At 42.8% G+C, this 14,611-nt stretch overlaps 1 protein-coding gene across 2 annotated transcripts in view; it reads right to left on the minus strand.

Annotated features, from left to right (window-relative positions):
• The window catches only part of WDR35 (WD repeat domain 35), a 48,540-nt gene that overhangs the window by 16,541 nt on the left and 17,388 nt on the right, over positions 1-14,611 (minus strand). For both annotated transcript variants that reach the window (XM_083495492.1, XM_083495493.1), the window contains 9 exons: positions 13,258-13,402; positions 12,138-12,207; positions 11,841-11,894; positions 9,580-9,689; positions 6,896-7,106; positions 4,216-4,296; positions 3,957-4,093; positions 2,729-2,932; positions 1,198-1,344 (listed from right to left, as the gene is read on the minus strand). In XM_083495492.1, the coding sequence (XP_083351618.1) occupies positions 1,198-1,344; positions 2,729-2,932; positions 3,957-4,093; positions 4,216-4,296; positions 6,896-7,106; positions 9,580-9,689; positions 11,841-11,894; positions 12,138-12,207; positions 13,258-13,402 (1,159 nt within the window). The remainder of the gene's footprint in view (positions 1-1,197; positions 1,345-2,728; positions 2,933-3,956; positions 4,094-4,215; positions 4,297-6,895; positions 7,107-9,579; positions 9,690-11,840; positions 11,895-12,137; positions 12,208-13,257; positions 13,403-14,611) is intronic.

The raw sequence follows: 14,611 nt of genomic DNA on the forward strand, positions 1-14,611 counted from the left end.
TGCAGGATCTGATTTCTTTCCGCAGGGCCTGTAAGACAGAGTTGTTCCACCTGGCCTTTGGCTTGGAGCCAATTTGATTCCCCCCCTCTCTTTCTTTTGCTTTTCCTTCTCCTCCTGCAATGAGGCTACATTTTAATATTTTAATGTTTCATTATTTTAATGTTGTATTTTAATTTTGTTTTTAAGTTGTAATCATTCAACTTGTTTTTATTATTGCTTGTAAGCCGCCCTGAGCCCAGCCTTGGCTGGGGAGGGCGGGGTATAATTAAAAATATTATATATATATATATATATATATGCAGGTTTTGGTGTCTTTGGGTGTCTTCCCGTGTAAGAGTTGGGGTGTCTAGGCGACGTTTCGACGAGGTCTCACTCGTCATCTTCAGGCTGGTGCTTTCGGCTTCTTGTTACTGGAACAGAGCAGGATCTCAGTGTTTGAGTTCCTATAAATACTGTTGAGGGGGTGTGGTGTATAGCCTCAAACGTTCTGGGCAGAGAGGAAGTTCCCAGGTTAGTGTGCCTTTTCTTCTTTTGTTCCTTAATTACTTGAGGGATATATCACCAGCCTGAAGATGACGAGTGAGACCTCGTCGAAACGTCGCCTAGACACCCCAACTCTTACACGGGAAGACACCCGAAGACACCAAAACCTGCATTCCTGTACCCGTGAAAATCTACGAAAGCATATATATATATATATATATATATATATATATATATATATATATATATAATATGTATATATATATATGTGTGTGTGTATATATATGGTTCATTTTGCCTACCACACATCCCTGCATATTTTACATGAACCAAACTATTCAGTAATCCATTGTTACATCCATCCAAGCTTATTTACATTGTTGAATTTATTTTAATGCTACCAGTGTTTTTAAATAAACACAATTTTCACCCATACTTTCAGTAAACATTTTCCAGTCTTCTTTAAAAGTCCATTCAAAACCATTTTTCCTGTCTGTTTTAAACATTTCATATAACCAATGATATTGTACAATATCATCAAATAAATTCATTAATTAATGTAACTAAATCATCAATCAGAGAGTTACATGGAGGTTAATGTTGTTCTATATCCATTCCCTGCATAAGGCAATTAAAAAAATCAACAACTAATTAAGTCTCCGGTTTGGACAGGAGGCAGCAATAGTCACTTATAGTGTCAAGTTATGAACATACCATTTCTGTCTATCGGCAAAGTAGTCCCCAATTTCGTTGTGTGCCATTTCAAGGAGACTGTCATCTCCGTGTCCCGAGCCCGTTTGCAAAAGCTGCACTACTCGAAATCCGTTCCCTAGTTTCATTCGCAAATCAACGGCAAGGTCTCTGCAAATATAAAAACCAAAAAATGCAGCTTCACGAAATACAAAGAGAGCCAATTCTAAAATGCTTTATTCATTTAAAAGTATGTTTAGATCACCTTTAAAAGGCAGAAGGTGGCTTATGAAACAAAAACATTCAACAGAACAGAAGCCTATGGTCCCTGGGAGGACGTTCTGTGGGCCAAAAGGTATCACAGAACTCCTTCTCCACAGGGGACAGCACTTTCTGCCACCGTGGCGGGATGGTGACGGAGATTTCCACTGCCATGGTTGTCCTGCTGGCGGTCCTCCTTTGGCGGCAGGGCCAAAGATGAGGTGAGTTAGGTGTGTGTCAAGGATGGCCAAGGATCTGCACCCTCTCAAACAGAGCCAGAAACTATGTCAGCCTGAGAGTTGGCATAGTTAATTCCATCCCACTGCCTCCAAAAAGAAAAAAGAACTCACTCCCCTCACATTCTCTCACTCCATGTTCACTCCATTATACTCACTCCCCTCACATTCTTTCTCCCTACAGCCCTGCAGGTTTCTTAAAGTACAGAACTGTAGACCAAAATGTTCAAATCGTATCTCAACCATGAAGTGACCGGGTGGCTTTTGGCAAGTTATTCTTGCTAAACCTCAGCCCGCACCTGGAACAATAACTGGCCTGCCTCATATTGGGTTGCTATAAGGATGATGAAGAGGACGTTTGGAATTGCTCTGAACATTGTATGCTAAAGGTAAAGGGACCCCTGACCATTAGGTCCAGTTGTGGCCGACTCTGGGGTTGCGGCGTTCATCTCGCTTTATTGGCTGAGGGAGCCGGCGTACAGCTTCCGGGTCATGTGGCCAGCATGACTAAGCCGCTTCTGGCGAACCAGAGCAGCGCATGGAAATGCCGTTTACCTTCCTGCCAGAGTGGTACCTATTTATCTACTTGCACTTGACGTGCTTTCGAACTGCTAGGTTGGCAGGAGCAGGGACTAAGCAACGGGAGCTCACCCTGTCGCGGGGATTCGAACTGCTGACCTTCTGATCGGCAAGTCCTAGGCTCTGTGGTTTAACCCACAGCGCCACCTGCGTCCCTGAACATTGTATAGCTTTACATAAATGCACAGTAACATCACCAAGGCAGCTTACTAGGCCTCAAACAGATGTTTTAATCTATTTTCAGTTGGTTTGCCTGATCCTTCCCAGTTCTGTCCCTATGCCTGGTATTTTTTCTTTTTCATTGGTCTTCCCCCATTTGAGTTATGCGGGCTTGAAATTTAGAAAGGCAAGTATGGTTTGTGAGGCGCTCACTATTCCTAAATTCACTCACTCAAGATAAACAGCTCTCCCACGATCAATTGTGCTGTTGTGCACTCAGGGGATTCTCTTGTCAATTCAAATTTATCCTAGAAAATTACCTTCTGTCCATGTCCAAATACATCCTTTCAGCTTCTTCAAATTTGCCGAAGTAAACTGCCACTTCGGCTTGCCTCAGTAATTCACTCTGGAGGTTGAGAAGACGCTTGACAAACCTGATACCTTGGTAGTTTTTGTAGCGCACAAATGCTTGCTCAGCAGTGTCAAGATCCAATCTCTGGAGAGCCGTTTCAGCCAACAGTCGCCTGTATAAAGAACACAGATGTCTTACCTGGAAAAAACAGCTTCATAAGGAACAGACTTAACAAATATTCTTGGCCGAATTGCAGGAGGAGCCAAAGCAGCACATGGAAGAGAAGCGGAGAAGGTGGATGCAGTGCCAAAAGATCTCGTGGTTTGGGGGGGTGGGAAAAGCTTTGGGTGTGCAGATAATAAATAAATAAATAAATAAATAAATAAATAATAATAAGAATTTTCTTTATACCCCACCCTCCCCGGCCAGAGCCGGGCTCAGGGCGGCTAACACCAGTAAAATTACAGTAAAAACATAATAGGGAAAAAAGCCAATTTAAAATACAAGTTAAAATGCAATTTAAAATGCAGCCTCATTATAAAAGTAGCGCATAGATCAAAATCATAAGGGGAGGGAAACATAAGGTACAGACTGAGTCCAAATCGAAGGCCAGATGAAGGGTCTCCACAACATTCAGAAACCTCCAAAGGTTTCACATCATCCCTGATGGAAAAATCTAAGCTTATTTGAGAAGGACATTCAGAAAAAGGTTGCTTCAGGTATCACCTAGATGCGTTATTCCTTTCTGAAGGCTCCCCATCTGACCTCTGCACTGCTCTCTGGTTCTTTTCTCTCTCTCCCTTAAAATAGGTTACCTGGGCTTGCTGAAACAGCTTACCTACCCACTATGCAGGCCAAAAGCCACCTGAGGATTGAGAAGGAAAATGTATCACATGGTCCTCAGTGTCCTTTTGCATGCACCAATTCTTACCTGACCTATTTACACTTTTGACATATCATGAGCAGCAAATGTTTAAATTTCACCTTCATAGGGGGTCAAATTTAGCTAGCGGCTCTTATTACTACTGGATGTTTTCACATCAAACTGAGATTATTTTCCTATATAACAGATACCAGTCCAAATCCGCAGCTAATAAAACCTGTTTTATTAACCTAGATTTAACCCAGAAAAGCCATAAGAATATAATCCCTCTAAATAGGAAAGAAAACCTGGGGGGGGGGGGATGAAATTTTACCAAAGCCTTGGATGTGAATTTTCTTCAATGAACTGGGCAGACTCTGCAATGCCTGCATTATTTACAATCGCTTGTGCATCTCGTAGTGATCTAATCTCAAAATTAAGTATGTAATCCTTATTAGGGTGTTCAGGATTCTGTAAAATACACAAAAAAATAAGTTTAGCGGCTGCTCATTTCCATTGAAAACCACTGTTTTGTAAATTGTATAAATGGAATGTTCTTAGAAGGGGGGGGGGGGAAGAAATCTAAAATTTACCTTTAATATTTCATCCAGTAAAACAGATTTAATTTCTAAATCTTCAAAGTTGCAAATGTATCCGGACGTTTGAAGGGGTTCCTTAAAATATAAGTTACCATATAATCAGCAAATCCAAATTATCCTGCAGCATTTCAGACAACAATTTCAATGCCATTTAGGATGCAATCGTATCTACACTTCCTAGGAAACAAATCCCACTGAAATCAGAGAGACTTAATTCTGCTGTTACTCACATTTAAGTGTGCACAGGATTACAGGCTTTGGCAATATTATCACCAGTTTTTCTGCCTACTCAATTTATCTTATTCACGCAACCTCATATCTGTGCTCCCTTTGTATTTGTGAAATGCAGAGGGAAGCCTGTGGAGCTCCTTGCAGCTTTCAGAAAGCATCAACCTATTATTGCTGTCGTTTTTGCATTTGCAGTTAAAATCCTCAAGGGGCTGGAGCACCATTCCAACAGAGAGCAGCTATATCAATTTAAGCTTTTAGTCTTAAGTGCAGGGACTACAGAGAGGCTTATAACATTCTCTAAGCCAGCCTTTCTCAACCTGTGGGTCCCCAGATGTTGAACTACAACTCCCATCATCCCTAGCTAGCAAGGCCAGAGCTCAGGGATGATGGGAGTTGTAGTCCAACAACATCTGGGGACCCACGGGTTGAGAACCACTGGTAAACGCTAATTAACCAAGATGTGGTGACATCTTTTAAGGTTAAGCAACTATCAGACAAATTCATGGAAGATATCTCAATTTTCAGAGAACTGCAATTACAAAGGCAGTTCATCTGGTGGCAGCTAGACTGGTGACCATATAACACCGGTCCTAAAGGATCTACATTGGCTCACAGTATGTTTCCAAGCACAATTCAAAGTGCTGGTGCTGACCTTTAAAGCTCTAAATGGCCTCGGCCTTGTATACCTGAAGGAGCATCTGCACCTCAGTTGTCTAGCCTGGACACTGAGGTCCAGCGCCGAGGGCCTTCTGCCAGCTCCCTGCCTGCGAGAAGTGAAGCTACAGGGAACCAGGCAGAGGGCCTTCTCAGTAGTGGCACCTGCCCTGTGGAACACCCTCCCACTGGATGACAAGGAGATAAACAGCTACAGTGGTGCCCCGCAAGACGAATGCCTCGCAAGACGGAAAACTCGCTAGACGAAAGGGTATTCCGTTTTGGAGGTGCTTTGCAAAACGAATTTCCTATGGGCTTGCTTCGCAAGACGAAAATGTCTTGCGAGTTCCTGCGGGTTCCCCCCCTTTTTCTAAGCCGCTAAGCCGCTTATCAGCTGATCCGATAAGCTGATAAGCCGCTAAAAGCCGCTAAAATCCGCTAAAAGCGCTAATCCGCTAATCCGTCAATGGGCTTGCTTCGCAAGACGAAAAAACCGCTAGACGAAGAGAATCACAGAACGGATTCTTTTCGTCTTGCGAGGCACCACTGTATACAACTTTCAGAAGACACCTGAAGGCAGTCATGTATAGGGAATTTTTAAATTTTTAATGTTTTATTGTGTTCTTATATCTGCTGGAGGCTGCCCAGAATGGCTGGGGGAAATCAGTCAGGTGAGTAGGGTTCAAATAAAATAATAATAACAACAACTAGCTTTAAATACTAGGTGTTTGGGATCAGTAATAAGGATGCCCATCACCTTCATTATGAATGGGTTCCCCAGGGACCAGAAGCATAACATGGGCGGAGCAGGTTAACAACGAAAACCACTGATTTTATATGTATATATATATATATGTATGTAGCCAACTGCTGCCTTTTATATATATTTCAAGGCTTATATATGTTATTTCCTCTTTTATGGTTTTATTTGCACAATGCCTAATAAAGGTTTGATAAGTAAGTAAGTAAGTATAACATGGGTCAATGAGAAGTCATGCCTTCAGTATTGTGGGCCCAACTCTGCAGAACTCCCTCCCTCTAGTAAGGAAGTCAGATAGTCACAGTCCGTGATGAGTTTCAGATGCCTGGCTAAAAGCCATTTGATTTAAGGAAGTCTTCACATCATGAATGCTTCTTTGCGGTTTTAAAATTTTCTAATTTTCTTTCGTTTCCATTTCTGAGGTTTAATTTACATCTAAAATTTTGTATGTTGCATTTCTTTTTCTATCCTTGTAAGCTGATTTGAGACCAGGATGGTGAGAAGTGGGATAATTTTGTATAAATGATGATGATGATGATGATAATTCAATAATAAATAAATATATAATACTCTGCTTGAAAGCTTCCAGAGGTTCCTGTCTAGCCACTCCTACAGACAGAATGTTGGACTAGATGAAACTTTGGTGTGACCCAGTATTTTTACTATTACTTATGTAGTTGTTTCACCGTATTGATCCAATAGCTCCACAAGGAGCAAGGTGATGTGGAGGGAAAAGGGAGAGGCATCCCACTCCAAAATCACTTTGTTCCCTTAATCCCTGTTGAATTTCCACCTATTTTCACTTTGCTTCCAGCTTGACAAAAACTCCTAGTCAATCAACCAAGGAATATATGACTAACAATATGATATATATGACTAACAATGTGCTAGAAAAACATATGATCTCCAGGTGGATCTGCAGAGAACCTCGCCAACTGCCTTCCTCCTATTCCATCCCCAAAAGATGCAATGGGAGATCGTGGACTCCCAATTAAAATATTTGTATTTAATTATTGCTTATTGCTGTACCTCAGGATCCAAGTTTCTGAACACATACATTCTTGTTTTCTCCATCATGGCAAATAACTCTGGATTATCTCTGGCCCATTTCATATCCCAAACATCTTTGCGTTCCAGTTTGAGTTGTTCACCTACTGCTTGGCTTCCTGAACTGTCCGTTATTCGGGTGTCCAAGTCAAAGAAAATCAGTATTCCTACCAAGTCTATGATAGCAAGACGGCTGAAAACGAAGGGAGAATGAATGAAAACAAAATAGCCCTTTATCAACGTTCTGTCTCAGATTTAAAATGGTTTACCGTGAAGGTACAGTAGACCCTCGGGTTATGTTACTTTCGAGTAACGTAAACTTCGGGTTGCGAAAGTGGCAAATCCGGAAGTATTTTTCTGGGTTTCACTGCTCATGCATGCGCAGAAGCGCTTTATCAAGCCGTGGCCATGCGCAGAAGCGGCGCCTCTAGATACAGATTTTTCGAGGGGTGCACTGACCTCTGAATTAAATTCATATCCAGAGGGTCCACTATATTTCTTAAACCAGAATCTCAACCACAAATAGCATAGGTAGAAAAACATATTAACAGGTGTCAGGGGTTCAGGGACAGAGGCACAGGTGAGGGGGGAGACGGAGAGCGATGGGGAAGAATCCCAGGACAGTGAGGAAGAGGATGACAACGACTTGAGGTCTTCCATGAGTCTCTCAAGTGAATCAGAGGATTCCCAGAAGGGGGCGCCCCTGGTCAGGCCAAGGGGGGTCACAGGGGGGACTTGCCAGGAGCAGGGAAGCAGCAGGGAAACCCCGAGTGGGAGTGGGAGATCGGGGCCGGCTTCCCAGCAGGAACGGAGTGAAGAGGGTGGAGTTCCCAGTGTGACACACGGAGCAGAGCAGGAAGGAGACAGGGGAAGGAGATCGGGGCAGGACGTCCTGCCGGAAGGGGCGGAGAGTAGTACAGGGAGTAGTGTAACTGTCAAGAGGAAGGTCAGGGGTAGCGAACGCGTGCCAAGTTCAAATGTGGAGGCGCGCGGAAATGCAGAGAGCCCGGAGGAGGAGCCTGGTCCCAAAGCACGAAGGAGGGGGGAGCAGGCATCTGAGGAATCCGCGTCAGGGGAAAGCAGGAGGGAAGGAACCCAGGGGGGCAGAAAGACCCTGCGGAAAAGGAAGGACAGGAAGAGGTGGACTAGCACAAGCCTCTTAAGCTGGTGTAGAGGCGGGACCGATTCAGAGGGGACTTCAAACGTCTAAGGCTAAGAGACGCGGGGCTGCACGCCTCGGTTGTGGAACCAATAATGAACTGCAATAAACATCCTTGTATATAAGAAGAGCTTGGCGTTGGTCTTTTGTGAGCTGAGACCTGAGGCAGCCCCTGACAACAGGTAAACATTGAATTCCCAAATTGGCATTTCTTTCAACATCATAGTAATAATGATAATTAAAATTTATAATATACTCTTCTCCAGCAGGTCCCAGAACAGGTCAGAGCAATTTAAAATTCAGAATTACAAACCAGTTATCAGCTATTATATTTACAAAAAGAGGATGAGCCCTGAAGACACACATCTCAGGTGTCAAAGGCCAGGGTAAAGAGGCAAATCTTCACCATTCTCTGACAGCTGTAGAATAAAGAAGTCAGACAATTCCACAATTGAGGGGCTGCCACAGAAAATGTCCTCTCCCAACCCACCCCACGTTTTGAGGGGGGTAGAACTACCCTTAACACCTGGGAGGATCTGTCAGGAATGAGGTGGCCTTTCAGATCTTTGCGTCCTAAGTCTTCAGGGCTTTGAATGCTAAGATGAGCACTGTGAACTGGGCCTGGAAACAAACTGGCAGCTCAGGCATCTGTTTCGGAATGGGCTGATATGAGTTCAAAAAGCAATCCCAGCCGAGTGGCCACTGGGACCACATAACACCGGTTCTGAGATATCTGCATTGGCTCCCAGTAAGTTTCCAAGCACAATTCAAAGTGTTGGTGCTGACCTTTAAAGCCCTAAATGGCCTCGGTCCTGTATACCTGAAGGAGCGTCTCCACCCCCATCGTTCAGCCCGGACACTGAGATCCAGCGCCGAGGGCCTTCTGGCTGTTCCGTCACTCTAAGAAGTGAAGCTACAGGGAGCCAGGCAGAAGGCCTTCTTGGTAGTGGCGCCTGCCCTGTGGAACACCCTCCCAGCAGATGTCAAGGCAATAAACAACTACCGTATTTTTCGCCCTATAGGACGCACTTTTTCCCCTCCAAAAATGAAAGGGAAATGTGTGTGTGTCCTATGGGGCGAATGCAGGCTTTCGCTGAAGCCTGGAGAGCGAGAGGGGTCGGTGCGCACCGACCCCTCTTGCTCTCCAGGCTTCAGGAAGCTATCCCCCCAGCCGCGCAAGCTCCCAGAGCGATGCCAAAGCTGCGCGCAGCTTCGCCATCGCTCTGGGTCCCGTTCTGGGGGCTGGGATCGGGGGAAGCTCCAGCTTCCCCCGCCCCCCGCCACGCAAACTCCCCGCCCCCAGCCGCGCAAGGTCCCAGAGCGATGGCAAAGGTGCGAGGTCGTTTAACCCACAGCGCCACCCGCGTCCCATTGTCTCCAATATAACATGTAAAATTCAGCCTCCTAGAATAATGTTTAATATTTCAACTAACAGAATGTGTCAGAATTGGTAAAGATTGCGTCTCAAAAGTCGAGAATATATTTTACAACCAAACCTCTGTCTTACCTGGAGGTGCAATTCAGGGACATTTGATAAGGGAAGCAGTTGAGGAGATACTTCCGAATCAAACCAACGTTGGGGAGCCTGTAACTCTGAATGGTGCCAGATTCTCGTCCCTAGAGAAAAACAACTTTTGAGAAGCGAGGAAATATGAGCATAACGCACCTTTCTTTATGTGCTGGACTAAGCCACAGGTAAGCAACCTGTATGTACAGTGGTGCCTCGCGAGACGAAATTAATTCGTTCCGCAAGTTTTTTCGTCTTACGAAGCATGGTGTCGGAAAAGTTTTGGAAAAGCTTCAAAAATCACCAAAGTCTTCAAAAACCTCAAAAAAGGCTATGAGTTGCTTCTCGAAGTCAAGTCGCAACTGTATTAACGGTTTTAAGAAAAAGGAAACAAACTTGCAAGACGTTTCCGTCTTGCGAAGCAAGCCCATAGGGAAAATCGTCTTGCGAAGCAACTCAAAAAACCAAAAACCCTTTCGTTTTGCGAGTTTTCCGTCTTGCGAGGCATTCGTTTTGTGAGGTATCACTGTAGTCTTATCAAATGGATGAGCCCAAGGCTTGGGAGAATAATAAAACTGTAGAGTTGGAAGGGACCATGAGGGTTCTCTAATCCAACCCCAATTGCTGCTACTTCTTCTTCCCCTCAGTCCATTTGAAATTGCTGCGGCTGAGCAGGAATCGCTGAGCAGTGGAGAGAGAGGGGACTTGGCCAAACCCCCTTTATTGGCAGCCCCATCCCTTTCTCCTCGCTGCTCAGCTGTTCCTATAGATTGGGGTGCATGAGAGAAGCTGGTGGAGGAGGAATAGAGCGATCTGCCTCCCTCTCGCAGGTTATTGTTGAGGTTTGCCCTTTCAAAAAACAGCAAAAGAAATTCTTTGCGGGTACTCACTTCCCCAGTGTTGCACGAGGTTTCGTGTCCACATGTCAACAACCAAATCTTCGCTTTCATGCTTGAAGCCCTTGGCTTCATTTTTTAAAAAAGTTTTTATTTATACTTTTCAAATTTATACATTTCATTAATTTTACAATGACTTTAACATTTCAAAGGTTGACTTCCTTCCCCTTTTCTGCGGTTCCTTAAATTTATTTTTTAATATCTTCTGCATATCCAAATTCATTTAATTTGCTCATTTAATTATCTACTTTAAATATATACTCCTATGAAACTGCAGGTTATTACAATAATCCTGCCAATGTTTTTATGTTCGCAATTTATCTGTAAATATTCAATAAACCATTTCCATTCTTTTATAAAAAGTTGGTTATCTTGATTGCTTATTCTTCCGGTAAGTTTTGCCATTTCTGCATATTCCATAAGTTTTTGTATCCATTCTTCCTTTGCTGGGACTTCTGCTTCTTTCCATTTTGGGGCGAGTAGCATTCTTGTTGCTGTAGTCGCATACATAAATAAATTTCTATACAATTTAGGTAGTTCTGTCTCTATAATTCCCCAAAGAAAAGCTTCTGGATTTTTAAATTTTTTATAAAGGTTATTTTAAACATCCTTTTCAATTCATTATATATCGTTTTCCAGTAAGCTTTAACCTTACTACAAGACTAGGGATTGCTGCGGCTGTTGTTTGTATATAATCTTTTGTGCCTGGGACTTGAATCAGCTTATCTCCTGTTTGGCACCTTCTCCTGTATGTCCTGAAACATAGTCAGTAGTGGACAGCGTAGTGAGGCAGCCACACTCACCTGACCTCCAGTAGGTCATATCACGGCTGTTTACCAGCAGGTAGCAGAGAGGGATGCATACAGTGGTACTTTGGTTTTTGAACAGAATACGTTCCGGGAGCCAGTTTGACTCCAGGAACCATTCAAAATCCAAAGTCTGGCTTCCAATTGGCTGCGAAAGCCATGCTGGACGTTCCAAAAATTGTTCGAAAACCGGAACACACACTTACAGGTTTCGATCGTTTGGGAGCCACTTTGGTTGGGAGCCAAGGCGTTCGGCTTCCAAGGTACGATTGGAAACGCATTGGTGCGAGCACCAGATTGGCTCTGCTAGTACACTTGTACCACAATGACCTCCCTGCTCCCTCTCTACCTCCCAGTGAACAGCAGCTGTAAGACTGGCCAGAGGTGTACTAGTGGGTATGGCCTTTTAGATTCAGCAGGGCAAGGGCAGTATCAGCCAGCTATAAATCTAAGTTTATTCTTGTGCAGTGTTAAGAGAACCATGTGTGCTTGGAAAAGAATATGCAAATATTGTTAAATAAATAAATGAATTAAAATAAACAGCACATTTGGTACTTACAATAATAAGTATCTTATCAGATGCTGTTATTGCACAAATCGGATCCCTCGTTCCCTGAAACCATATCAGATGTCAAGTTTAATCACCAAAAGCAGTTTTATTATTTGAAACAGAGGTGCAGAGCGAAATCGCTAGCAAGAATATGGTAACATTTGAAAGGGAAAGGGTTTTTTTGAGTTTGTATGATCGAGCAATAAAAAAAAGAATCAGAAGAAATCTAATGCACTTTCAGATTATAAACAACTCAAAATGGCTTTCCTCACAGACTGGCAAAACAAGATTCTGGTAAGAACTTACTTGTAAAGCTTTCGCATAATCAAGTACTCCATCACCTGCTCCAGAAGGGGTATCATCTACATGATAAATCCTGAAAGGAAAAATGGAAAAAGAAAATTGGTACCCTCTGAAGTACAGGGATATTTTTTAGGGCTTGCACTTTACATACTGCACACGATGTTTCGTTTCCCAAATGTGTGTGTGTTTTCCTGTGGTTGTTCTTAATGCAGGAGGGTTTTTTAAAAGTGGTTATAGGGTTGAGGAAGGCAAAAGGTTCTGAAGAACCTGTCTGTAAAAATAAAACCCAGAGTAGGGAGTTATTCTGTCTAGAGAACATCCTCCAGTGCAAACTTGCAAGCAGGAAAATACTACACAGAAGGAGGATTGGAATTTGGAGGTAGTGGGGTGCCAGACTGAAATGAAATATGGCAATTTGATTGGGAGAAATTCTCAAAGCAAAATAATCCAAACTTCCCATTATTATTCCAGGTAAGACACAAGAATTTAGGCTTCGGTCCTAAGACAACTAGATGGGAAACTTTCCTTCTATGAACTTCATTAAGCTAACTTATCTTAGGATCCAATACAGTGGTACCTCGGGTTAAGTACTTAATTCGTTCCAGAGGTCCGTACTTAACCTGAAACTGTTCTTAACCTGAAGCACCACTTTAGCTAATGGGGCCTCCTGCTGCTGCCGCACCACCGGAGCACGATTTCTGTTCTCATCCTGAAGCAAAGTTCTTAACCTGAAGCACTATTTTTGGGTTAACAGAGGCTGTAACCTGAAGCGTATGTAACCTGAAGCATATGTAACCCGAGGTACCACTGGACACAGCATTGTCGAAACAGATAAAAAAGCTGGGCCATGAAAGATCTGAATGACATTAAAGAAGAGAATCCATTGGTGTAAATAAGGGTCCCAGGTGCAGTTACAGTGAATTAGCTATGAAGAATATTTGGCATGCTGAGTAAGAGATGTTAGTCCCTTCCTGCCTGGAATATAGGCAGATATTATTTACAAATTAATTATTCACAAAGCAATTATTTTACGAATTTGCTTGCAAATCAAATGTCACAGAGATTATGCGAAGAGTTAAACAACATAGCACAGGAAAAGAAGCTGCAAAATCGAAGAACAAACCTCTCTTTGCCCTCTTTTCTAGTTCGTGCCACCTGATTAATTTCCATTGCAGTGAGCTTCTTGTCCACGCGATACTGCCAGATATAAAATGCTTCTTTTGAAGCTGCAATCACCTGGGTTTTGGTCATGATAACGAACAGTGGTGCTATTATGAAATCCAAACAAGAAGCACAAATTGAATAGGTCTGTTGAATGGCGCAATCTTATTAAGACCAAGATAAGAAATAGGTTGTGTACATGAGCAGCCAACATGCAGGTAGTCAACCTGAAGGTGGTGTTGTAGTAAAACTCCCATCAGCCTCAGCGAGCAGGGCCAATGGACAGGGATGATGGGAGCTGTAGTCCGGAAACAATTGAAACTGGCTACCCTGGGTGTCATTGCCAGGTATAAGAAAAACAACACAAATCTCATGGCCTGGTTCAAATATCTATATGTGCTGAACACAAAATGTGCAGGGAATTTCCAGAGAATAGGTGCTGGCACACTCAAGTATACATTTCTTATTTATTTCATAATACATGTGCTTCCTATAGTTAATTATCTTTAAAAACTTTGATTTTAGAATTATCATTAGATCCATTTCCATTCCCCTACTTGATTTGTATTCATTATGCTGTTAATTTTACAAAACAATTCATTCCTAATAATGGAAAGTTTTCTGCAGAAAATGGTAGCAGTGGAAGTCTCACTTCACTAGATTTGGGGCACAAATGGAGAGTCTATGGCCTTCCTAGATGTTGTTGGACTGCAACTCCCAGAATCCCTGATCCCTGGCCATGCTAGCTGGGATTGATGGGAGTTGTAGTCAAATGACATCTGGAGGGCCACATATCCCCCATTCCATTACACTGTGTATGCTCTTTTGGGCAGTTTGGGGAGGAACAGTGGGCTATAAATTATCTAATAATAATAAATAACAGCATCAAAAACAAATGAAAGGTAAGATCAATAATACTACAGTAAGTACAGTGGTGCCCCGCAAGACGAAATTAATTCGTTCCACAATTTTTGTCGTCTAGCGAATTTTTCGTCTTGCGAATCACGAAATCCCATAGGAATGCATTGAAAATCAATTAATGCGTTCCTATGGTCAAAAAAAGTCCAAACAAAGCCAAATTTGGTACAACAACAGTTTATTAACTGCTCTTTAAAGTCACACATACTGTAAAGAGCAGTTCAAAAATTTAAGGGAAAATAAATTAACTTTATAAACAAAACATGTCTTTGTTTTTAGACAAAGAAAAAAAAGTCGCGAGACGTTTTTGTCTTGCGAAGCAAGCCCATAGGGAAATTCGTCTTGCGAGGCAAATCGAAAATGGAAAAACCTTTCGTCTAGCAAGTTTTTTGTCTTGC

Source organism: Podarcis liolepis, assembly GCF_965112155.1.
Source record: "Podarcis liolepis genome assembly, chromosome: 3".
NCBI lineage: Eukaryota > Metazoa > Chordata > Lepidosauria > Squamata > Lacertidae > Podarcis > Podarcis liolepis.